The sequence below is a fragment of the Littorina saxatilis genome, linkage group LG7, assembly GCF_037325665.1.
Source record: "Littorina saxatilis isolate snail1 linkage group LG7, US_GU_Lsax_2.0, whole genome shotgun sequence".
In the NCBI taxonomy this organism is placed as follows: domain Eukaryota; kingdom Metazoa; phylum Mollusca; class Gastropoda; order Littorinimorpha; family Littorinidae; genus Littorina; species Littorina saxatilis.
In genome coordinates, this window is record NC_090251.1 from 5911105 (window position 1) to 5938556 (window position 27452).

Consider the following 27452-nt stretch of genomic DNA (forward strand, 5'->3'; position numbering starts at 1 on the left):
TCCATATGTTTGAGGTTGTCTATCCATATGTTTGAGTGTGTCTATCCATATGGTTGTGGACTGGGTGGCCGAGTGGTAACGCACTTGCGCTCGGAAGCGAGAGGTTGCGAGTTCGACCCTGGGTCAGGACGTTAGCAATTTTCTCCCCCCTTTCCTGACCTAGGTGGTGGGTTCAAGTGCTAGTCTTTCGGATGAGACGAAAAACCAAGGTCCCTTCGTGTACACTACATTGGGGTGTGCACGTTAAAGATCCCACGATTGACAAAAGGGTCTTCTTTCCTGGCAAAATTGTACAGGCATAGATAAAAATGTCCACCAAAATACCCGTGTGACTTGGAATAATAGGCCGTGAAAAGTAGGATATGCGCCGAAATGGCTGCGATCTGCTGGCCGATGTGAATGCGTGATGTATTGTGCAAAAAAAATTCCATCTCACACGGCATAAATAAATTGCATACAAATTTTAAAAAAATTAAAAAAAAAAATCCCTGCGCTTAAAACTGTACCCACGGAATACGCGCGATATAAACCTCATATTGATTGATTGATTGATTGATTGGTTGCGCTTGTCTATCTGTACAGTAATTTGCTTATCTTTGCGTTAATCAGTGTTTACCGAAATGGACAGTTGAGAGTGTTAACCCCTGAAGGACCTCACACCTGTCGAACCCTGGACCCAAAGATTATAAGTCAAGTGCTCTACCAATTGATCTACTAGGCCCCCTACATAGGTTTAAAAGTATTAACAACCATTAGTGTTGTTATAATTATAATGATTATACACTGGTCGTTTTTTCTGTCTGGTTAGATCCTTTTTTTTCCTCTGGTCTCCGCCATGCATCATGCACGACCAGCACACATTTACTTCATTAGGGTAATCAGGGATGACCAAACCGTCCGCCCGACAGCCAGGAGCGAGCAAAACATCCGCCGGACTAGTAGAAACCGCATGGCAACTCGCCCGGCTGGCCAGTGAACATTCTGGTCCAATGCAACACTTTTCGTTGTAATGTCGAGTTTCAAAACCATATAAACACTGCAGATGCAGGAACTGTGATATGTAGCGGGCAAGCTTAATTTCTGGCGGGCTATTAACTTCCTTGAAGTTACTTGCCCGGTTGGCGAGATAAAATTTTGAGATTTGGCCATCCCTGGTAATTGAATGTGGAGTTCTGAGCCCTTGAATACTGAGTTTTGAGTTCCTGCCGAAAGACAAAGGCCACGCTGTACACTCTGTCTGTTTATCCACAGTGCTATCAGCGACTCCATGCTGTGTTTCAACGCCGCCAACTGCAGCAGTGACGTAGCCATGGACGTGGCTTTGATGACGTCAAGCCAAGAGGCCGCCAGATATAGGCTTCAGTCTCTCGCCTGTAAAGGTAAGACAATTAGAAGGGTGAATTTTGTTTTAAGAAGACATGTAAGAACTTTGACCAATGTATGTGTGAAGTAACAGTAACGAGTTAACCACTTTCCATTAGCCGTGTTGATTTTATCAGACCGGTGTGCGTGATGACGATGTTCTCAATGAGGCACCCTCCTTACTGAATTCGGCACGCATGATTAAAAGAAAAACCGACAAAATATTATAAAAACAAACAACAATGATAAAAATAACAAGTCGCAGCAGCGAACACCAGAGTGCACATTATTGCAAACTAATACCATTAAAGTGTTGAATTTTGTTTTGATTGATTTTACTTCCCTTACCTCCTTTGTGTGACGCAGAGCCGGAATGTAACGTGAGCCACCAAGGCCTGACCGACTGCAAGACCATGTATGAAGCCAGTTTCACAGCCGCCGGCACAGACAACACACGCAAGTGCACGTAAGTGGATCTTGTTGGTTATGTTAAAGAAAGACTTGCACGCTGGCGCACAAGGAAACACAAAGGCAAGCAGACAAGCTGCCAGGCACACACGAACTTACTACTGCGTAGCCTGAAAGCATGAAAGCCACTACTGCGTAGCCTGAAAGTATGAAAGCTACTACTGCGTAGCCTGAAAGTATGAAAGCCACTACTGCGTAGCCTGAAAGTATGAAAGCTACTACTGCGTAGCCTGAAAGTATGAAAGCTACTACCGCGTAGCCTGAACGTATGAAAGCTACTACTGCGCAGCCTGAAAGCATGAAAGCCACTACTGCGTAGCCTGAAAGTCTGACATTTTAAAGCTACCCTTACGTAGCCTAGAAGCATGAAAGCTATTACTGCGTAGCCTGAAAGCATGAAAGCTACTACTGCGTAGCCTGAAAGCATGAAAGCAACTACTGCATATCCTGAAAGTATGAAAGCTACTACTGCGTAGCCTGAAAGCTACTACTGCGCGCAGCACGAAAGCTACTACTGCCTAGCGTGAAAGCATGAAAGATACTACTGCGTAGCCTGAAAGCTACTACTGCCTAGCCTGAAAGCATGAACACTATCCTCCCAGCCATTGCTGAAGGACAGCTTACTTTGTCGTGCAACCCGTCTAACAAAGAAACAAAACAGAATCAGTCCTGGATAGCCAAATAGCCTGAAGGGACGTATAAACCAATCCCTCTAACTCATACTGTAACTTATATTGATCTCTACTTCAGTCCTCACAAGTACGTCAGTTTGCAATACAAAGTAACAAACACTGGGTCGGTTATCAAATCGCTTTTTTAGCCCGCCTTCCATGGGACAGATCACAGTTCTCTGTGGAGTTAAAAGCGCTTTGTGGATTGTGCCTTGTTCGAATTTTTAGTCGATTTTTTAATAAACACTGTTGATTTGGACGGGTTGCGGTAGGTACTGGTATCATGATTTCAGAGACTGACACGTAACAACTGTGACAGAAATCTGATATTGGATATCAAGAAACAGTATGCAAAGATTGATGATTTGGATGGTATTGAGAATATTTTGAATTGTGATTTACATTTAGAAATAAACGACCAGTTATTTTTGGAGGTACTCCTTATGGAGATACGTGGCAAAACTATCTAATATGCCTCCTTTAAGAAGAAAAAAGAAAGAGAAAAAGAAGAAAATTTATTAAGAGAAATAAATGTTTTAGAATCCACATTTAGGGATGAAGATTTAACCACTCTTGAGGAAAAACAAAGAGAGTTATTGCAATTACGGGTTCATAAATGTGAAGGAATGGCTGTGAGATCAAAGGTCAAATGTATTAATGAAGGCGAACGTGCTAGTAAGTATTTTTGTAATTTGGAAAATCGACATTTTTGTAATAAAGCAATGAATTATGTTGAAACAGATGAAGGAAGGATGTTATATAATCAGGAAGATATTATGATTGAAGTTCAACAGTTTTATGATAAATTATATGCAGAAAGGAATGTAGAGGATGTTGACCTTAGTAATGCCTCTAAATTATCTCCAGAGGAAAGTATGATGCTTGAGGGCATAATTACAGAAGCTGAAGCCTTAGCAGCCCTTCGCTCAATGAAAAACGATAAAAGCCCAGGTTCAGATGGATTTACTACAGAGTTTTTTAAAATGTTTTGGACTGATATTGGTACTTTTATTGTCCGTTCAGTAAATTGTAGTTTTCAACAAAGAGAGATGTCAATAACCCAGAGACAAGGAATAATTACATGTATCCCCAAAGATGGTAAACCTAAACAGTATTTAAAAAACTGGCGTCCTATTTCATTATTGAACACTGTGTATAAAATTGCCTCTACCTGTATTGCAAACCGACTTAAAAAAGTTTTGCCAATGTTGATACATGAAGACCAAAAGGGATTTCTCAAAGGCAGATGTATTAGTGAAAACATACGTCAACTGTTTGATACACTCGTGTACACAGAAGAGCATAATATTCCTGGTCTCTTGTTGACGATTGACTTCCAAAAAGCTTTCGATAGTATTTCTTGGTCCTTTATTGAGAAAAGTCTTGATTTTTTTAACTTTGGACCGCAACTCAGACAGTGGGTAAAGACTTTTTATAATCATATTATTACATGTGTAACTGTAAATGGCCATTATACTGGATGGTTTGAGATACACAGAGGCGTTAGACAAGGGGATTCTCTTTCACCTTATTTGTACTTAATTTGTGCAGAAATTTTGTCTTTAATGATTAGACAAAATGATAAAATTAAAGGGATTAGATTAAAAGAACGAGATGTTTTACTGTCGCAGTTTGCAGATGACACCACCCTTTACTTAGATGGAAGTAAGGAGTCATTTGTAGAAGCTATACGTACACTTAAACTGTTCGCAAATATGTCTGGTTGGAATATGAATTACGATAAAACAAATGTTATTTGGATAGGTAGTAGAAAGAATTCGCATGTTAGATTTTTACAAGATCAAAATTTTTGCTGGAACCCTGGTATTTTTAAGGTTTTGGGTATACATTTTTCGGTTGATTTACAATGTATTGTTCACATTAATTATCAGGATAAACTAAAAGATATTAAAAAGATTTTATATGTATGGGGAAAGAGACATCTTACCCCACTAGGTAAAATAATAGTTATTAAAACCCTTGTATTGTCAAAGATTACACATTTGTTTATGTGTCTGCCTGATCCTGATAGCAACGTATTGAAAGAATTGGATAAGTTGTTATTTGATTTTTTATGGAGTGGTAAAAGAGCAAAAATTAAAAAGACAGTAGTGTGTAAACCCCTTGAAGAAGGGGGGTTAAATATGGTGAATATTTATGTATTTTTGTCAACATTGAAGATCGATTGGATGCGAAAAGTTGTTTGTGGTGATTCATGTTTGAAAACATTTGTTATGGATATGTATCCAGAACTAAATATTGTGAATCTGATTGGTAGCAATTATATAAAAGTGTTGAAAAATACGGTGAAAAACAAGTTTTGGCAAGATGTGTTAAAGCATTATGAAAAGTTATATGCATAATGTTTACCTGTTAATATTGATGAATTTTTGTACGAATGTCTTTTTTATAATGATAACATAGTGAGAGGTAAAAGAAGCATTTATTATAAGAGTTGGCATGAAGAAGGAATTGTACACGTGAAACATTTAGTAAATTTGGAGGGTAAATATTTGAATTATCAAGAATTTTCTGAATTATTTCCCAATGTTAAAAGTGATATTTTGTTGTATTGTGGAATTGTATCCGCTGTGAAAAGCTATCAGAAGAAATTGAATTTTAAGACATTGAATTGTCAGCATGAATCAGTGGATAGTAGAGTGTGTTCAGTGATAAAAAAAAGGAAATCATGTTGTGAAGAAGGTGTTTGTGCAGTCTAACGATATTCCATCCGCGGTTTCAAAATGGAATAGCACCAGTGAAATTAATATGAATTGGAAATTAATTTTCTTGAAACCCTTTCAAAGTACTGTTGATGTCAGTTTAAGGTGGTTTCAGCTGCAACTCCTACACCGGATTCTACCTTGTAATAAATATTTATATTTATGTAAAATTAAAAATTCAACGCTCTGCACATTTTGCGGGTATCATGAAGAAACAATTTTTCACTTATTTTGGGAATGTATGATTGTTAAAACCTTCTGGATTAAATTGAATAATGTATTGCACAAAGAATGTTTACATTGTGAACATTTGACTTTTTCAAAAGGATTGATAATATTTGGAAATGATGATAATGTGAACACTGATAATGTTTTAGATTTGATTATTCTTTTAGGAAAATATTATATTTATAAATGTAAACTTCAGGGCTCAGTTCCGCTTTTGAATGTTTTTTTGAAAATATTAAAACAAAGATATTACATTGAAAAGAAATTGAATCTTATCAGGAATAGAAATGTTGAATTTTTGTCAGAGTGGTTACCCTATGCGAATATATGTTAGGTTATTGACCAAGGCGAAGTGTCCATTTCAGCTTAACTTTTTGTACAGTTTAAAATTGTAGGTTTTTATAAGATTTTAGGCAAGAGTGTGTGTATGTCTTATGTCTGTCTGCTTCACTTATCCTCTTACCTGTCTGTCACCCTGTTACCCCCCTCTCACTCTCTCTCTCTCTCTCTCTCTCTCTCTCTCTCTCTCTCTCTCTCTCTCTCTTTTTTTTATCAGTATTGTCGGTGTGTTACATGTCCGTCTGTCGGTTAGGTCCTAATGTTGTATGTCTTGTATACTTGCCATTTACATATTTATTATACATGTTGAAGGATGAATGAAGATACATTGTAGACGGATGCATGTTATGGATTAAAAGCCCCACAATGATGTGCTTGGCAAATACAAAAAACAAAAAAAAACAAAAAACAAAAAAATCTGTTAATCGGAAATTTCGCTGTGTATACAAACCATGTCCCTATTCAGCAGACGAACATTTGAATAAAAGAACATGCTTATGATGGTTTAGGTAAAGGGAAAAAAAGTGAGTTTATATTCTGTATTTGAAAATGATTGTAGACTTCATAGGTAATTTATGGGTTTGACCCCGCCCCCTTTAACATTATAGTACGTGCGACGGACTCACATTGTCGTCACGCTCATAAGAAACATACCTATCTCAATGTTAGGCATTTCTGTAGTGAAACTACAGGGGAAGCAACTGGAAGGGTATCCATGATGTGTTAGAGAGTACAAACTCTCAGACCATCGGAAACCATTGCCACGGCAACGTAAGCAAAACTACCGATCTCGTTTCTTGAGTTAGGCACTTTTTCTTTATGATACAGAAAGACTTGTTTTTGAGAATGTGAAAGTGTGCACAGGCTCTCTGTGGGTTGTTATGCAGTTTTGCTGATTGAAAATGTTGCTGTCAGCTCTATATCTCACGTTTATCCAGCTGTCACCGCTAGAGATAGGCAGTTTGCAACTTATAACTAAAATGAGATAGGCAGATTGTTCAGAAACCGAAGAAAGTTTTTTGCGTTTTTCTCAAAACATCAAAAAAGGACATAGGCAATTATCTTATAAGCGTGACGTTGTGGTTGCTCGCTTGCTTGTGGATCCTCAAGTCACAAGTACGAATCCAGGCCAAGGCGGACACGGGTCAACTTTATGTCAAGACTCAGACAAAGGCTCCGTGTCCCACCCTCGTGTCATCGCAGTGGCACGTATAAAACCTTCGTCATGCTGCCACAAGTGCAGGTGGCTGATGACGCCCAAACAAACGCTCACCTGGGTTGTTGGTACATTTCAAACTTTTCCAACAATGGGATAATTTAAGACAGTAATGAAAATAAAATGGATTTTTCTTCCTTTTTTTAGAGCTAAGAACGACATGGTGCGCTGTTTGAGAAAGTTCGACTGCAACACTCGAATGAAGGACGTCGTCCAACAAAAATACGACGCACTCGAGAAAGTCTCAGTTACTGGCTGTAGTGAGTTCTGATATTTTTGTTCTCTGTCTGTCTGCCTGTTTCTTTCTCTCTCTCTCTCTCTCTCTCTCTCTCTCTCTCTCTCTCTCTCTCTCTCTCTCTCTCTCTCTCTCTCTCTGTACGTCTTGGTACATCTTTCTCTCTTTGAATCTCTGTATACTTTTCTCTCCTTGCTTCTATTTTTGTCTTCACATCTTTTTACCCGTCCTCTATATATTTATCTGTTGTGTCGTTCTTTATCTCTGTCCCTCTTGTTTGCATGTTGTCGACGCTCTGGGCACGCCCCCCCCCCCCTACTCTGTTTGTTTTATTGTATTTCTTATCTTTTGCACACAACGGCAAAAAGAGAGTTACTTTTTGTTGATCAAACTCGTTATTTGACAGACGTTTTGATGATAAGATTTGCAATCATGTACACCATTTTGTTGTTCTAATGTGTGCAGAAATGCTGAGCCTGGAGGAGGATGGTGACGATGGAACCAGCACGGCCCTCTGTCTCAACACCTCTTTGCTGGTCTTGATGCTCTGCTTGCTGGCTTCTGCTGCTTCTGCTAGGGCGTACAAGGGTTAACTCATTAATAATTAACTCATTCAAGGCGCGTCTAAGTTGTCCCCCGTTTTCACTCCCGGCGCATGATTTTGAGCCATTCTAGTAATCAAAAAAAAAAAAAAAAAATCAACAACACAAGATAAACTTACATACCTTACATTTTTGCAAAGTTTGAAACTTGCTCTTTCAGTAAATATGGTACATTTGAAAGTACATAAGCCGTGTTGGATTTCAATGCTTAAAGGCTCACTCCGCCTCTTAAAAATAGTTCTCCCCACTGTCTCAGGTCTGGCTAGTCTTTTACATGGGATAAGGCCATCCCTCCATTTGGTCAAATACCAAACATCACCACTCTGACAGTTTGTTGTGGCGAGTTGGAATTTGTTGATGAATTAATTTCCGACATAAACCACAGTACCTTTCACGAAATAAATTATTAAAAATATCCCCACTGCGTACACAGAGCACCCAGACTGTTCAGTTTTGGTATGTGACCAAATGGAGGGATGGTCTAATCCCACGTAAAGGCCTTACCAGATCTACAACAGCGAGGCGAACTGTTTTGACGAGGCTGAGTGAGCCTTTAAACGGCGTGGCGTGTCAAGGGTCCAGTAAGATGTTAAGGGTTGAGCTTTTTCAGCAAGGCAAAGGTTAATAGACGATGTTCTGAGATAACTCTGTCGTGTTTGTATGGGTTGTGAAAGAGTAAACACCCTTGATTTTAGTGAGTCAAACTTCCCCATGTGATATAGGTCAGTCACTAGCAAGGGGTGAGCCCGAAACACGTTGACACGGAGCACGCGGAGAAAGTTTGTATCTCTACAAGCTAGAATAATCACGCTTTCGGTTTTTTCCGGAATTTGTCTATTGTGTTCAGTGTTTGTCTCCACGGAGAAGTCTTTTCCATTCTAAAATACTATCACTCTAGGTGTTTTCAGTGGACTTATTTGTTTTCTTTGGCAGCCATTTTCCCCCACAAAAATGTGATGAGAACCTTTATTAGCAATTTTGATCATTCTTTAGTCTTCAAAGCGATAGGGTTTCGAAAGTCATTATATTTATTGCGCTAGTGTTGCATTTTAAATAAAACAGCTGGAGCATCATGATTATTTGCTGCAGATCGGTTAGAATTGACACTACCATACATTTGGTATTGCGTCTTTCTTCTCAAGTTCCTAGCAATGGCGATTTTGGGGACACACCAACAATTGATTTGATTTATTTTGTCTGTCCTTTTTGTGTCATGTGTACACATTACATGTGCTATCGGGGCACCGATTTCTATGTATTATAAGAAACGATTTTTTTTCTTTTCTCACATGCCCCGAATGGCTTTTTCGGGAGGATGTACAACTTCAATTTATCTCTTCTTATTCGTTGATTGCACATTCTGATGGAAGTCAAATAAAACCGTGTTGATGGCGATGAACCGAGAAACGAAAGAAGAATGCAAGGAAAGCACTAACTGCTTAATTTACATTTTCAGTTATGCGGAACATTGATTCAATGTTAACAGCAGGAACTGATGATCTCGAGTGGTTGCCTCATGCCTGGTTTGATATGGCTATGATGTCAGGATTTAAAGATTCTGTCGATTTATTCTTAATTTTCTTTCAAAGGATCCATAGATTGTTACCTTTGTAAAAACTACACTCATTCAAGAGAAAAAATGAACAAGGACACAAAAGGCAAAAGCAACAACCGACAAACAAACAGACAAGCAAACAAAACATAAATCAACCAACCTCCTGTTTAACTTAAGTATCGAAATATATTTGCTTGTGAACTGCTTCTCATCCTTAACATTTTCCTCACATGTTAATTCTTATCATGGCTGTCCTTTTTTGGGTGGTATGGTATCTTCCTAGAAAGCAACGTGTTTTTTTCTGTTATTTGTTTTTATAATCATCCATGGATTTAAAACAAGAACTGGGGAAAAAAAGTTTTCAATTCTGTTTCAATCCCACCCCCCCCCCCCCACACACACACACAGACGGTTTGGTTGTATCACTGGATTGCATTTGTATTTGTTGTTGTTGAAATTCATTCACAATTGTTATATGCAGCAATCATGACCAGTTCCTTTGTATTATTTTGCCATTGAATCAAATCCGGGCGGATGATTTGGGTTACCATTTTTTCCATTGTAAGACTATAAAGGTTATTCTCCTGAGCTGTGTACTATTTTGTGACATGCATCTTCAGTCCTTTAAATCATTATTACATATATTAAATGGCAACTAGAATGTATTCTCTTTACTTTGTCAGTAATAATCAAACTAGATAATGATACAGACATGCAAGAAAAAACAGTGTATATATTGATTTTTTTGTTTGGTTTAAACAAGTTTATTCAATAAATTCCATTGGTACTATTACTATTTTTTTGTTTAATTGTTAGTATTCTTCTTCTTCTTCTTCTTCTTCTTCTGCGTTCGTGGGCTGAAACTCCCACGTACACTCGTGTTTTTTGCACGAGTGGAATTTTACGTGTTTGACCGTTTTTTTACCCCGCCATTTAGGCAGCCATACGCCGTTTTCGGAGGAAATTGTTAGTATTCAAACCTATGTCACAGCCTTTGGTTTCCATGTTGCGAAGGTGATGCACTTTGAAACCTTGTAACTAACCGCCCGTAGACAAACACAATGTGCAAGTATTTCTATTTCTGTATCTGCAGGCCAAGGATATATACAGAACCAGTTCTCAATAATGAAATCAATTTTCATGGTTAAAATGTCTCAGTTAAGTAAAACAAAATGTCAACTTCGTAACATGGTTTCCACTAGTACACAGCCCTGGAGAATAACCCATGTATATTTTATTATCTGTTTGTATGATATACACTTTCTATTATCTGCTTTCGTTTTTGCTCATTGCCTTAGATAGTACAGGGTGACACAAAAAAAACAGAGCCCACCAAAAGTTTAATATTTTCTGAAATAATCAGCCGATTCTTTTATTTTTTCAGGTGAGCCAAGCTGAAATGATGTTCTAACAGCCCACCAAGTTTGAGCTTCAAGATGTCATGGACAACGGAGCATAAGACATTTATAGTCGAGGCCTATTTTCGGTCGAATTCTATCCAGACTGGTCAGCCGCAGATGTGGGATCGCTCTTACAGCTGCTGTTATTGCTGCCTTAAGATCAGGGATGGTCTGGGGGTTGTTGCCATATACCCTGTCCTTGAGGTACCCCCACAGATAAAAATCTGGGGGGTTCAAGTCCGGTGAATAGGGGGACCACTCTGGGTCACATCTGCGGCTGACCAGTCTGGATAGAATTCGACCGAAAATAGGCCTCGACTATAAATGTCTTATGCTCCGTTGTCCATGACATCTTGAAGCTCAAACTTGGTGGGCTGTTAGAACATCATTTCAGCTTGGCTCACCTGAAAAAATAAAAGAATCGGCTGATTATTTCAGAAAATATTAAACTTTTGGTGGGATAGCTCTGTTTTTTTTGTGTCACCCTGTAGTATTAACTTTGACGTTTTCTGTTATTTTTAGACTGACTTATCAACACCTGAGGTTAAGCTTGTTTCAGTATCGTTATTGCATACCCATTTTGTGTTACTATTCGTCTATAATGAAGCTTGCTTTGATGACAAGAGAAAACAGTTAGTTCATTCAAAATTCAGTTTTTGTTCATCATGAAAGGAATGTTGTTGAATTCTTCAAAGAACGAGTTTACTTCCCACAAGGTTTTATAGTAATTACGGGACATTGAGGCAGACATAAATGTGGAAACAAACAAAAATTAAGTAAGAGCAACGGCTCTTGACATTAATAAGTGAAGGATGAAGTGACGAATGAAGTCATATGAGAGTGTAAAGTGTCAGTCGCGAAGGCAGGGACTATGTTGCATTTAAAACAACTGCTGAAACTTGGATATTCAGTCAAAATCAGTTTTTCATGTCTTTGTTATAATCGTGCGTAGGAGTTAGTGTTGTGCCCCCCGCGGGTTAGGGGGAGTCCCATATTGGTTGGGACGAGAAAGAATTTACCCGATGCTCCCCAGCATGTCGTAAGAGGCGACTGACGGATTCTGTTTCTCCTTTTACCCTTGTTAAGTGTTTCTTGTATAGAATATAGTCAATGTTTGTAAAGATTTTAGTCAAGCAGTATGTAAGAAATGTTAAGTCCTTTGTACTGGAAACTTGCATTCTCCCAGTAAGGTAATATATTGTACTACGTTGCAAGCCCCTGGAGCAAATTTTTGATTAGTGCTTTTGTGAACAAGAAACAATTGACAAGTGGCTCTATCCCATCTCCCCCCTTCCCTCCGTCGCGATATAACCTTGAATGGTTGAAAACGACGTTAAACACCAAATAAAGAAAGAAAGTTATTGTTGTGAATGCCTGTTCTAAACACTCGCGGGCCCACTGGGTAGGGAGGAAGTAACTGTCATCCAAATGGGAAGATGCACAACCGTTTTCAATCACTCCACCATATAGGCAACCGTATTCCATCTGTGGGGGAATTATTGAGGAAAAATAAAGGATTATGTTGAAGTTTTCAAATTGTATTTATGTGTCTCATCTACAGATTTTTTAGTCAAGCAGTATGTAAGAAATGTTAAGTCCTTTGTACTGGAAACTTGCATTCTCCCAGTAAGGTAATATATTGTACTACGTTGCAAGCCCCTGGAGCAAATGTTTGATTAGTGCTTTTGTGAACAAGAAACAATTAACAAGTGGCTCTATTCCATCTCCCCCCCCTTTCCCCGTCGCGATATAACCTTCGTGGTTGAAAACGACGTTGAACACCAAATAAAGAAAGAAAGAAAGATCTAGAGATTTTCTCAATATTTATTTGTTTTACTCTGCATTGTTTTCGGACATTTGTTTTGTTTAAATGTGACCCTCCACCACGAAATGAGTCGCATGTCACCTCGCGCGGTTCTGCGCTGGGCTTAATATAAGTCCGGGGAGTGTCTGGTAACAATGTGAGGGTCACCTTAGTCACAGGCTTATAACTCAAACAGTTTTCGCACTTTTCTAAAGCGGTTTTCACCACTGGATAGAGCATAAAACACTCGTTAGGAAAATGTAAAAATATGAAAATCATGCAAAGGTGACATGTGACTCATTCCGTGGTGGAGGGTGACAAATGTTCATGGGACGTGCTTGCTTCACGTCTACTCATGTTTGTCTCAGACTTATTGAAAGCAATTTGTCGAAATTCTTATTTTTTTCTCGCTTATGTAACCTACATTGTTTAATTTAAAGTTTGTGCTTCCTAATATTTTTCAATCAAAATGTTATCCATTTATTGAGCATGCTTTTTGAAATTGAACAAAAGAAATAAAGTTGATTAACTGCAGCAATCGGAAAAATATAACATTAATGTCAGAATACGATATTAAATCATTGCTCAACCTTTTATGGAGAAAACTCATGTTTAATATTTGTAAGTGTGTATGTGTGTGTGTGTGTGGGGGGGGGGGGGTGGAGGGGATACGAGGGCCGAGGAGGCAGAGACCCTTCTGCAGGCAGTTCTATCGGGAAGAAGCATAGAGACTTTATTATTGACCCTCTTCTTCACCTTTCCACATCTAGAAAAACGGGACCTCTGGGCCAGCATGCAAGATTCAACGTTAGAGACTTTAGTCCGGGATAAACTCTACCCTCAAAGCATTGTATCCCAGACTAAAGTCTCTACCCTCAAAGCATTGTATCCCAGACTAAAGTCTCTGACCTTGACTCCTGCATACCGGCCCTGTTTTACACATAAGAAGTCTAAACAACAAAGGGACTGTGGTGAGATGCACAAAGACAAAACAAAGAATTGTGTACTCACCGATACAAGGACAGTACGACACAATACGAATTTTCGCTGATGAAAGCTTCATCAGGATCACGAATAAACAAACACACAGGGCAACAAATGGCAAAGGCAACACGGAACGATTTGTTTGTTTGTTTGTTTGTTTGCTTAACGCCCAGCCGACCACGAAGGGCCATATCAGGGCGGTGCTGCTTTGACATATAACGTGCGCCACACACAAGACAGAAGTCGCAGCACAGGCTTCATGTCTCACCCAGTCACATTATTCTGACACCGGACCAACCAGTCCTAGCACTAACCCCATAATGCCTGACGCCAGGCGGAGCAGCCACTAGATTGCCAATTTTAAAGTCTTAGGTATGACCTGGCCGGGGTTCGAACCCACGACCTCCCGATCACGGGGCGGACGCCTTACCACTAGGCCAACCGTGCCGGTAACACGGAACGAACCAGGTTTAAAAAGCAGATGGAGGGGAAACACAAAAGGGAAGGAACTCTAGGAATAAAAACTCTGCAAGGCAATCATGCTGTTTTATAAAATAACTGTTTTATTGCAGTCTGTTTTTTATTTATTTTTTATTAGTCTGAATGGTTGTGAATCACATAACATATACCGAGCAACAAAAGAAACGCGAAAACAATCGTCATTCTTTGATTGACAAAATCAAAAAAGTGTGATGAAGGCATGTGTGACCTTGCTTTTGTGTGATTATTTTGATGCTGCGACTGTTTCAACACACGGGACAAGCAGGTTTAACGTTAAAAACATAATGCGCGCTCGCAGCACGTGCAAGTTTAGCAGGAGAAATCTGATGTGTGAGATGTGTTCACTAATGCATTAGCAACCAAAAGAGACCATGGCACACTTGCTGCCAGTCTCACTTTTGAAACAGCCAGGATGCCAAGACTAACACCACCAAAATGCCAGGTCGGTTTAAAGCTGTGGATGATCCAGAAGCGCTGGCATGTGCTTTAAACGTGCACATGTCAACAGTCGATCACCTTCAGCAATGTTCTGTTCACATTAGAAGCACTGCAGTTATGCAACGAGTTGGATTATTTGCATTACCTCAATAAGAAAAGATCGCAATTTCCTGCCACCACGTGTTCGAGATCGATTCAATACAGCCACTGACACTACCAGGAACATCATTGACATTGGAAGCCACCAGTGTCTGATCAGTGGCCAGAGAGCGCGATGAGGACTGAGCGATACCTCCAATCCTTCGTTAACGTTAAACCTGCTTGTCCCGTGTGTTGAAACAGTCGCAGCATCAAAATAATCACACAACAGTTAGGTCAAACATGCCTTCATCAAACTTTTGTGGTTTGATAATTCTAACTCTATAATTGTTCGAGATTTTGTTAATCAAACATTGCAGAATTTGTTCGCGTTACTTTTGTTGCTCGGTATATATGCCCTAATTGCTATGTATGAACACAATTCACATTTAAATGCATGTCATTCTATTCCTTTGATTAAAACACAAACCTTTGAGGTTAATACGCACGGTACGAATGACGTATAATTATTGGTCATGATTAAATTTAACTTTCAATATGAAATTATAAATGTAACACCTAAACAATGACAATTGGAAATAAAAGTAAAAACAAGAAAGCCAAAACGTCAAATATCATTCATAGGTCATGATTAAAATTCAAATTCAATATGAAATTATAAATTCAACATCCAAACACTGAACATTTTGAATAAAAGTAAAAACTAGACAACGAAAAACATACAATACACTTTTAACAAAACATTAAAATAATAGATAGGAAAAAAAACCTGAAGAATCAATGAAGAAGATATCAGTAAATGTACACATACACTGCACGGATCTTCAGAGCAAAAAGAAAATGTGCAAGAAACACACCATTAAATGAAAGATGTTTGTGTTACACACATCAACTTTGTGTTGAAACGAAATCTTCTCCTTCTACTTAAAGTCTCATGTATTATACGTTATTATCTCGACAGTCATTGTTCAACTCGACCGTTGGCGCGGTCTCGGAGGAACACTGACTGTCTCGAATTGTGCAAAATGTCTTATTTTGGTCAACAATACGAATAACTTCTTCTTGTCGTTCGCTGTTAGATATTCAGTCCGGACTGCAGGGCGAAACGTGCTGTCCTCTCCAAGTCCTCACTGGGGCCGTATAGCTTCTTTTGTAGCGCTGTCTCCTCTGGCCAGATGGTGTCCCTCAGAGCACTGTGGTATGAACAAGCCTGCAGGATGTGCTCTGCTGTCTGATTCTTGCTACACAGACACAAGGGGTAGGGAACTAGCTTCAGCTTTGTGGCCAAATGATGGTTTAGTCTGATATGTCCAGTGCGGAGTCTGAGTAGGACGACTTGTTCTTCACGTTGGAGAAAAATACAAATAAGAGAACTGTATGTATCGATCGACTTTAGTTTGAATTTCGTTTACTTTTTACGATTGAACACACAAACATGCACTGTTTTGTAGTTTCGGCTAACCGTCTGAATACGATTTTTTGTCGGACTCTGACGTCACATGGTTCAAAGAAGGAAAATCCAATGTTGAATCAATACAGACATAGTCGTTTTTTCTTTCTTTTTGTGTGCACAATAGGGTTTTCACGTGTTTACAGTTTTTCCCCCGCCAGTAAGGTAGCCATATTCCGTTTTTGGGGATGCATGCTTGGTATTTCCGTGTTTCTAAAACACACCAAACTCGGGCATACATTACAGGATCTTTTCCGTGCGCCTTTGGTCTTGTGCTAGCGTGTACATACGAAAGGGTTAAGACACTAGCAGGTCTGCACATGAGTTGACCTGGGAGTTCGAAACAAATCTCCACCCTTAACCCATCAGTCGCAGCCGGGATTCGAACACTAAACCTTCCACAGCGGACTGGCTATATTTCACCCATCTGGACAAATTGAATATAAAAAATACTCTCATGTAACGGTTAGATACTGAAACAGCTACAACTACACTTAGGCATAAAATGTGTTTGTATGATGTTCCCGTCGCGAGATAACCTCCGTGGTTGAAAACGACGTTAAACACCAAATAAAGAAAGAAAGAAAGTATGATGTTCACTACATTGGGGTGTGCACGTTAAAGATCCCACGATTGACAAAAGGGTCTTTCCTGGCAAAAAATGTATGGGCATAGATAAAAAAAAAAATGTCCACCAAATACCCGTGTGACTTGAAATAATTGGCTGTGAAAATTAAATATTCGCCGTAATGGCTTGAGATTTACTGGCCGATGTGAATGCGTGATATAGTGTGTAAAAAATTCCATCTCACACGGCAGAAATTAATTTGTAAAGCGCTTAGAGAACGTCAAGCGCTATATAAATCTCCTATATAAATAAATAAATAAATGTTAATAAACAACAACAATCGCTAGGGACAGAGTTGTTACAGGGGAGCTCAGTTAAGACCTTCATCTTTCAGATGTTCTCTTCTTAACCTCTGTCAATAGACGATGTTCTCTTCTTATAACCTCTGTCAATAGACGATGTTCTCTTCTTAACCTCTGTCAATAGACGATGTTCTCTTCTTAACCTCTGTCAATAGACAATGTTCTTTTCTTAACCTCTGTCAATAGACGATGTTCTCTTCTTAACCTCTGTCAATAGACGATGTTCTCTTCTTAACCTCTGTCAATAGACGATGTTCTTTTCTTAACCTCTGTCAATAGACGATGTTCTCTTCTTAACCTCTGTCAATAGACGATGTTCTCTTCTTAACCTCTGTCAATAGACGATATTCTCTTCTTAACCTCTGTCAATAGACGATGTTCTCTTCTTAACCTCTGTCAATAGACGATGTTCTCTTCTTAACCTCTGTCAATAGACGATGTTCTCTTCTTAACCTCTGTCAATAGACGATGTTCGGAAATAACTCTGTCGGCTTTGAATAGGTTGTGAAAGCGTGAGTACTCTTGCTTTTAGTGAATCAAACTTTCCGACGTGACATTACAGGCCAGTCACCAGCAAAACCCGTGGACAAGAAGCACATTAGAAATCTTGCCTCAAGTATTCACTCTTTCACAACTCAAACACGACAGAGTTATTTCCGGGATCGTGGAAGAGTTGCGTCAGCAGGGACGCTGATGCCGAACATATAGTTTTCACTTCCTAGATAGAAGAATAACGGCAGTTTGGGGCTATACCAACAACAGATGTAAATTTCTTTCTTTCTTTATTTGGTGTTTAACGTCGTTTTCAACCGTTCAAGGTTATATCGCGACGGACAGATGTAAATAAACCAATGTAAATAAACCAACACAATTTGTTTTTTACATACAACTTACAGTCCTATCTTATATAACAGTACACCACCGTTCAGTGAAGTACAGTGGCCCCTCGAACGATGTAACTAAACCAACATAATTTGTTTTGTCCTTACAACTTGCAGTTCAATTTAATATAACACCACCGTTCAGTGAAGTATGGTGGCCCCTCGAACGATGTAACTAAACCAACATAATTAGTTTTTTCCCACACAAGTTACAGTTCTATTTAATAAAACACCACCGCTCAGTGACGTGTGGTGGCCCCTCCAAAGATGTAACTAAACCAACAGAATTTGTTTGGTTATCGAATTTTTCCTATCTAGTCCTTAATAGGCACAAAAAACCCAAAGGCCTGTAGGACAGAAGGCCTCATAATCACTCATCATATTTTGTTTTTTCCATACAACTTACAGTTCTATCTTATATAACATCACCGTTGAGTGAAGTACGGAGGACCCGTTTGAGGCGTGGATGCTTGGAGCTATACATAATACTAACTCCAGATGCATCGATACCAACTCAATTTGATTTGTTCCTTCAAAATACTTATCTAATATAACACCACCGTTCAGTGAATTACAGTGGCCTCCTCCACGCGTTAGAGGCTGGGATGTTTGGAGCTATATCAGTCCAGGTGTAATTAAATCCACATGATTTGTGTCATCCATAAAGCTATGTCTTATCTTATATAACACCATCGTTCAGTGAAGCACGGTGGCCCCTCCTCCCAATAGAGGCGTGGCTGTTTAGATCTATATCAGTCCAGGTGTAATTTAGTCAACATGATGTGTGTCATCCATAAAGCTATCTGTCCTATCCTATATGACACAATCGTTCAGGGCAGTATCGTGGCCACCTATCGAGGCGTGGCTGTTTGGCTAGAGGCGAGGTTTAAAGGTGTCACTATATCAGTCCAGGTGTAATTAAAATAACATGATTTGTGTTATCCACAAAGCTATCTGTCCGATCTTACACAACACCGCCGTTCAGTAAAGCACGGTGGCCTCCTCCACACGTTTCAGGCTGGGCTGTTTGGAGCTGGACTGCCGCAGGATGTTGATGCCCGTCGCCTCCTTCTCAAACGGCTCGGGTTCGGTTCCCCCATCCTCCATATCTTCGCTGACCATGATGCCGGGTTTGGTTCCCCCATCCTCCATATCTTCGCTGACCATGATGCCGGGTTCGGTTCCCCCATCCTCCATATCTTCGCTGACCATGATGCCGGGTTTGGTCACGAGGATTCGCTCGCCCCGCTGGTGTCCGGGGGAGCCGGACCGGACGGAGGAGTGACCGAGGCCTGTGTGGTCGTCCATGCTGAAGTTGTGCAGGTTGACGGTGGACGGGTTGCGTCTCTTCCGGAACACGTCGATCGCGCCCTCGTCCACCTCCAACTTCCCCTCCAGCCAGTAGGTCTTCAGCAAGCCCTTGCCCTGTAGGTTAAAGACATGCAACACCGAGTGAATGATCTCTCTACCTTACCCTCCAGCCAGTAGGTCTTTAGCAATCCCTTGCCCTGTAGGTTAAAGACATGCAGCACCACGTGAATGATCTCTCTCTCTTCAGCTAGCCCTTGCCTTGTAGGTTAAAGACACGCAACACCAAGCGAATGATCTCTCTACCTTCCCCTCCAGCCAGTACGTCTTTAGCAAGCCTCTACCCTGTAGGCATTGAACAGAGGTTAAATACATACAACACCAAGTCAATGCTCAAAACGTTTTGTTTCATGATTGCAAAAATACGCATTGTTGCACTCAATTGGTTACTATGTATGTGCATTCCTATGTTGCATACCTTGATCTCGATGTCTCCCCTCTCCGTGATAACGTAAGCACTCTTATCCTCGATTGATTTGTAGGTGTTTTCACTCATCTGAATCTTGAGCGCTGGAAACAAAGCATATAAGCAGCAATTCTGAGAAACATTTTGTTTGCAACTATTCACATCGCAGAATATATAAAACAATTGTCACAGCCGCACAAAACAAAAGCCTGGCAGAACTGATGCGTAGTTGAAGTGATGTTTAATCAACTGTAGTTCCAACATATTGCACCGTCAAACTGAAACCAATGTGACGTAACAATCACTCAACCATACTTTTATAATGAACAGCAACTACTAACATTACACTGACACTACACAAACAAAGGAAAACAACCTGTGACACTTGTCATTTTGGAAACTGTTCTGTTGCACTTAAAGGGAGATAATGAGAATTCTACCAACTTGGAAACAGAGCTCTGACCATTACCTTTATCTCTTACACACTTTAACACAGAAAGGGATAACAAAACAACCCAAAACATTATTCTGAATCACAGGTGGGCATACTGTTGACTAGAAAAACAAAATAACTATGCAACGTTATCCTTTGGCACGAATGCGTTTCCATACACTACCAACATTTTAGATGAAAGGCAAACATGTACAAAATACCACTCTTACTTGAATTTGACACACTGAACACTAATTAAACCGTAACATAAACTTTGCAAAAAGTGCGCACAACATGGCAAACACTGAAACACCTCATGGTGAAAGGCTGTACCAAGCAACGTACAAAACAATAAACTCTTCCCTACTACAAGACTAATATACTTATTCCTGAACAGAAAATTGATAATGGACACAAACTAAACAATATTTAACCAATGATGGCCTTTGAGCGACATGTATTTTGGCCGATACTGATTGAGCAAAAATGCCGTGGCCCAACGCTTCAACAAGAAGGGCAAAGCCCATACGACTCACATGCTTGACCTTGACCTTGACATGACCTTCAGGGTCAAGGTCAAATAACTAAACCTAGCAATGACATCATACACTAAGAACTGCTTTACACATTTTTCCTACCAAAATACATGTGACCTTGACCCAAGGTCAAGGTCATCCAAGGTCATGCAACACAAAGCTGTTAATTCAAGACATAGGAAGTACAATGGTGCTTATTGGCTCTTTCTACCATGAGATATGGTCACTTTTAGTGGTTCACTACCTTATTTTGGTCACATTTCATAAGGGTCAAAGTGACCTTGACCTTGATCATATGTGACCAAATGTGTCTTATGATGAAAGCATAACATGTGCCCCACATAATTTTTAAGTTTGAAACAGTTATCTTCCATAGTTCAGGGTCAAGGTCACTTCAAAATATGTATACAATCCAACTTTGAAGAGCTCCTGTGACCTTGACCTTGAAGCAAGGTAAACCAAACTGGTATCAAAAGATGGGGCTTACTTTGCTCTATATATCATATATAGGTGAGGTATTGAATCTCAAAAACTTCAGAGAAAATGGGAAAAATGTGAAAAATAGCTGTTTTTTAGACAACATTTATGGCCCCTGCGACCTTGACCTTGAAGCAAGGTCAAGATGCTATGTATGTTTTTTGGGACCTTGTCATCATACACCATCTTGCCAAATTTGGTACTGATAGACTGAATAGTGTCCAAGAAATATCCAACGTTAAAGTTTTCCGGACGGACGGACGGACGGACGGACGGACGGACGGACGACTCGGGTGAGTACATAGACTCACTTTTGCTTCGCATGTGAGTCAAAAATGGCAGACCGGAAGCGCCGGAACAGGAAGCGCATAGCATTCTTACAGTGAACTTTTCCTACGTAGTTTAAACAAACCTCTATCTTACACACATTTGATGTAAAATTAATGACTAAATAAAACCTAAAAACTATCAAACTTGTAGAACTTTACAAAATCAACAAGTCGGGTAAGGCGAAAATACAACATTTAGTCAAGCTCAGTCGAACTCACACTAATGAAACTGAACGCATTGCATTTTTTCCGCAAGACCGTACACTCGTTGCATCGTCTGTCCACCGCTCGTGGCAAAGGCAGTGAAATTAACAATCCAGAAAAGCGCGGTAGCGGTTGCGCTGAGGAGGATAGCACGCTTTTCTATATCTCTATTCTTTTTAACTCTCTGAACGTGTTTTTAATCCAAATATATCATATCTATATGTTTTTGGAATCAAGAACGGACAAGGAATCAGATGAAATTGTTTTTAAATCGATTTCAGAAATTTAATTTTAATCATAATTTTTATATTTTTAATTTTCAGAGCTTGTTTTTAATCCGAATATAACATATTTATATGTTTTTGGAATCAGAAAATGACGAAGAATACGATAAACGTACTTTTGGATCGTTTTATAAAAAAATATTTTAATTACAATTTTCAGATTTTTAATGACAAAAGTCATTAATTAATTTTTAAGCCTTCAAGCTGAAATGCAATACCAAAGTCCGGCCTTTGTCGAAGATTCCTTTGCCAAAATTTCAATCAATTTGTTTGAAAAATGAGGGTGTGACAGTGCCGCCTCAACTTTTACAAAATGCCGGATATGACGTCATCAAAGACATTTATCGAAAAAAATGAAGAAAAAAACGTCTGGGGATATCATACCCAGCAACTCTCATGAACATTTTTATAAAAATCGGTCCAGTAGTTTACTCTGAATCGCTCCACACACACACACAAACACACACACACACACACGCACACACACACACACACACACACACACACACACACACACACACACACACACACACACACACACACACATACACCACGACCCTCGTCTCGATTCCCCCCTCTATGTTAAAACATTTAGTCAAAACTTGACCAAATGTAAAAAGGAGCAACAACAAAAAAGCTGGATCTGAAACAGATTTGGATAAACATGGTTTAAAAAATGGATGTAGCATTGGATTTAGCGTGGCGCCTTTCACAACAGTCCATATTGCGATCGCATATCAGTAGCGACACAAGTGAATGAGAACTACATAATTTGATCCACTTCTGGTAGCGACACAAGTGAATGAGAACTACATAATTTGATCCACTTCTGGTCGCGACACAAGTGAATGAGAACTACATAATTTGATCCACTTCTGGTTGCGATGCATCTACTATATCGGCGAGGTACACGTTTGCCAAAACCGTTAACGGTTTGAACCAAATGAATACAACCAAAGTCACAATAACGCAGGTCATCCATCAGTTTGACTGGGGCTTCTAAAGCCTGTCCTTAATTGGCCGAAGTTCCCCTTAGGACAGACAGACAGACAGACAGACAGACAGACAGACAGACAGACAGACAATGACTCACGCTGTCCATGTGACTCCATCCTAGAGGCGAGGTTGACGGTGTCCCCGAACAGACAGTACCTGGGCATGATGTTGCCCACCACCCCAGCCACCACGGGGCCAGTGTTCAGACCTGCACACAAAGACAACACCCGTTTTGAAGACGCGCAGAAAATCAACCGTTTAGCTCAGAGCATGCCCGGAAGACAAGACAAGACCAGACAAAACAAGACAAGACAGTGCAAGACCAGACACCGAAAGACCAGACCAGACCAGACACCGAAAGACCAGACACCGAACGACCAGACCAGATAAGACAAGACAAATCAAGACAAGACAATGCAAGACCAGACCAGACCAGACCAGACCAATCAAGACAAGACAATACCAGACCAGACAAGACCAGACAAGACAAGACAAGACAAAGCAAGACAAAACAATGCAAGACCAGACCAGACCAGACAAGACAACTGACCGATACGGACACGGAGCTGCTTGTCGGGCTGGTGTGGGATGGTGAATTTGAGCACATTCCTCAGCAGTGACAGCGACAGGTCCGCCATGATGGTGGCGTGACGTAGGCCGTTCCTCTCCGGAAGTCCAGACACCACCATGTAGGCGTCCCCGATTGTCTCCACCTGATACACAGCAACATCATTTAACGTCTGTCTTGACTCTTATCTTCTTCTTCTTCTTCCTTCATTGGCCGACACTCGCACGTTCACTCATGTTTTTGCACGAGTGGGTTTTTACCCTGCCATTTAGGCAGCCATACGCTGCTTTCGGAGTATGCATGCTTGGTATTTTCGTGTTTCTATAACCCACCTAAACTCTGACATAGATTACAAGATACTGTACTTACGTGTATTTGACTGAAGATGTCCTGCAGTCGAGGCAGCTAAATTGAAGACGCTTGTTTTGGAACCTCGATCTCTCCTAAAGCCTCGTGCAATCTATTACGTCAAAGCAAAGAAACGTCACTCTGAAAGTGTGGCGGTGACTTTGGCATCATAAGCAGTGGAAAAACAGGTCCCTGCCAGACTTGCTTGACATGACCTCATTTACATGATATACACACGTGTGATTTGAACGATTATTATCTCACGAGTGTCTCTCTCACGTATATGTAGGATACAAGATTTTAGTACAACCACGTGCAGTACAAATGCATGTTGCTTGGCTCTAATCCCCCCATCCCTCCACACACACATCGTCCTCCCATCCTGTCCCTCCTGTCTTGACCAGTACATGATGACCATCCAGCCAGCACTAACCTTGTACACGTCGAAGTCCTGCAGAGCGTTGTCAAACACTGTGTACAGCAGATTCAGCAGCTCTATGATCTGTAGCCAGGACAAAGTTTCATTTGCAACAGACAAATCATAAGTAGTTTGAGTGTGTGTGTGTGTGTGTGTGTGTGTGTGTGTGTGTGTGTGTGTGTGTGTGTGTGTGTGTGCGGGTGTGTGTGTGTGTGTGTGTGTCAGTGTGTGTGTGTGCGGGTGTGTGTGTGTATCAGTGTGTGTGTGTGTGTGTGTGTGTGTGTGTGTGTGTGTGTCAGTGTGTGTGTGTGTATGCGCAGGGTGTGTGTGTGTGTGTGTGTGTGGGTGTTTTCTGTGGAGAGACTGTGCGAGAAGGGGAAGAGAACATAAGTTATGGTTAATTTGCATTCTCATTCTGTAAATCGTCGGGCTCACGGCAAATGTGTTATTGTGATTTTGTTCTGCAAAACAAAAATTATGCATACTTTGTACACTGACTTTAAAATTTCTTCGCGTCAAGACAACTGTTTAGTTTCTGTGTTTTATTGTATAACAAGAAGTATTATTTCTTTGTATATTTATTCCTTAAATTTTCAGACGCATGGCATTTTTATCAGCAAATTTGGAATTGGTGCAAAATAGAATGTAGGAAACGCCCGTTCGTCAAATCTCTTGACAGCGTGTCTACGGTGAGGAACACGGCAGTGCAAAATATAGACAAGTCGCGAAAGGCGAAAATACAACATTTAGTCAAACTGTCTAACACACAGAATGAAACCGAACGCACTGCAATTTTTCAGCAAGACCGTATACTCGTAGCATCGTCAGTCCACCGCTCGTGGCGAAGGCAGTGAAATTGACAAGAAGAGCGGGGTAGTAGTTGCCCTGAGAAGGATAGCAAGCTTTTCTGTACCTCTCTTCGTTTTAACTTTCTGAGCGTGTTTTTAATCCAAACATATCATATCTATATGTTTTTGGAATCAGGAACCGACAAGCAATAAGATGAAAGTATTTTTAAAACGATTTCATAATTTAATTTTGATCATAATTTTTATATTTTTAATTTTCAGAGCTTGTTTTCAATCCATATATAACATATTTATATGTTTTTGGAATCAGGAAATGATGAAGAATAAGATGATTGTAAATTTGAATCGTTTTATAAAAACAACTTTTTTTTTTACAATTTTCAGATTTTTAATGACCAAAGTCATTATTTCCTTTTTAAGCCACCAAGCTGAAATGCAATACTGAAGTCCGGCCTTCGTCGAAGATTGCTTGGCCAAAATTTCAATCAATTTGATTGAAAAATGAGGGTGTGACAGTGCCGCCTCAACTTTTACAAAAAGCCGGATATGACGTCATCAAAGACATTTATTGAAAAAATGAAAAAAAACGTCCGGGGATATCATTCCCAGGAACTCTCATGTAAAATTTCATAAAGATCGGTCCAGTAGTTTGGTCTGAATCGCTCTACACACACACACACGCACAGACAGACACACACACACACCATGACCCTCGTCTCGATTCCCCCTCTATGTTAAAACATTTAGTCAAAACTTGACTAAATGTAGACAAACAGATTTAGACAGGTTGCTAGTTTGACGGAGAGACAGACACTCAATCAGTCAGTCAGTTATACAGGGAGAGAGACAGACAGACAGGCAGACAAACAGACCGGCAGATAAACAAACCAGCAGAACAGGCGCACAGCCATTATTGCCCGCTTGCGGTTTGTCTGAAACATGTTTTTTCTTGCCAGCTATACACATTGTCATATGTGAGTGAGAACAGAAAACTAGTATGTTCCCCAAATGTAAACCAAACGTAATGTCCGTTTGTTTTTTTCTCTCGGTGAGCGAATGCTAATTCAGTCTTCATGATGTCCTATCCAAATAACTGAAGCGTGTTTCGTTTCCCAGGCCTTTGTATCAGTTTTGTGAATATGCAGGTCAAACTCATGATGCCATGCATTTGTCATCCATGCATGAAGGCGGCCTCTGCAGTCTCTAGAGACAGCTCTGTTGCTCCGAAGACCTGGTGGCAATGATAGCACGAGTTGCACGAGGATATACGACACAGGTGACCACAAAGCAGACCTGCATTCTTCTATGTTGGGAGGCCTAAAGGGGGAGGTAAGAAGGGTTAAAAGGGGGAGGGGGGCAGTGGCGGATTTAGGGGCCCTCCTTCAGGGAAAAAAAAGAGAGAGAAGAGAGAGAGAGAGAGACAGAGAGAGAGAGAGAGACAGAGAGAGAGAGAGAGAGAGAGAGAGAGAGAGAGAGAGAGGAAAAAAGAGGGGGTACTTTGTTCAATCCAAGAAGACCATATAAAGAAGTGATTAAGCTGAGGTATTTGGGCATTGTAGTTGTAACCGAGTGCCGAAACACTACGATCACCTCGGGAGGCGAAGTGCAATCAAACAGGATTGAAAATGTTAGGGCTAATTTCTTAGCCCTATAAAAACTGTTATGCAAACCCGAAGGTTTCCATGAACATACAGACAATCGGAAACCACCAGACCCCATCACAAACAGAATTCCACAATCCACCGGTGTTGACTTAAATGCCAACAACTCGGGTGCAGAGTCTGCTGTGAAAGGAGCGGTAGCCTCCCCTGTCACATAGTAAATACAAATTAAACTAGGTATACTTTTGACGAACTAGGTCTGTTCTAATCTACATATGAAAATGTATTTAGAACGCCAGATAATTTCGAAAAAACATGTTTCAGGCAAACCGCAAACAGACTATACCTGCATGGGTGTGCTTTCACTGGCGAGCTGCGTGAAGCCTACAATGTCGGAGAAGTAGACAGTGACAGAAGGAAACAACTCAGCCTGCACGTGCTTCCCGGACTTGAGGTCATCTGCCACCTTCCTGCAAGCGAAGGTCAAGGGCATGGGTAAGTCTTCCTCTACCCTTGATAGCTTTAAAGTTGAGGCGTTATTTAACAAAGATGAATATTAAAGGTTTGGCCTTTTCTAAAGATCTGTTATTGAGACTAACAAACACACAATACAAAGAAAGAAAGAAATTGATGATGATGACGATGATGCTGATGACGACGACTATACTGTCGACGACAATTATGAGGATGATGATGATGACGACGACGACGACGATGATGATAATGACGACGACGATGATGATAATTAAAATGATGATGATGATGCACAAAGAGCATTATATAGAGAAC

General features: G+C 40.2%; 1 protein-coding gene across 4 annotated transcripts in view; it reads left to right on the top strand.

The window, feature by feature from the left end:
* The window catches only part of LOC138970536 (prion-like-(Q/N-rich) domain-bearing protein 25), a 65352-nt gene extending 54794 nt beyond the window's left edge, over positions 1–10558 (top strand). For all 4 annotated transcript variants that reach the window (XM_070343002.1, XM_070343001.1, XM_070343004.1 and 1 more), the window contains 4 exons: positions 1252–1379; positions 1729–1828; positions 7155–7267; positions 7708–10558. In XM_070343002.1, coding sequence (XP_070199103.1) covers positions 1252–1379; positions 1729–1828; positions 7155–7267; positions 7708–7835 — 469 coding nt within the window. In that variant the 3' untranslated portion in view covers positions 7836–10558. The remainder of the gene's footprint in view (positions 1–1251; positions 1380–1728; positions 1829–7154; positions 7268–7707) is intronic.
* Positions 10559–27452: the final 16894 nt, after the last annotated feature.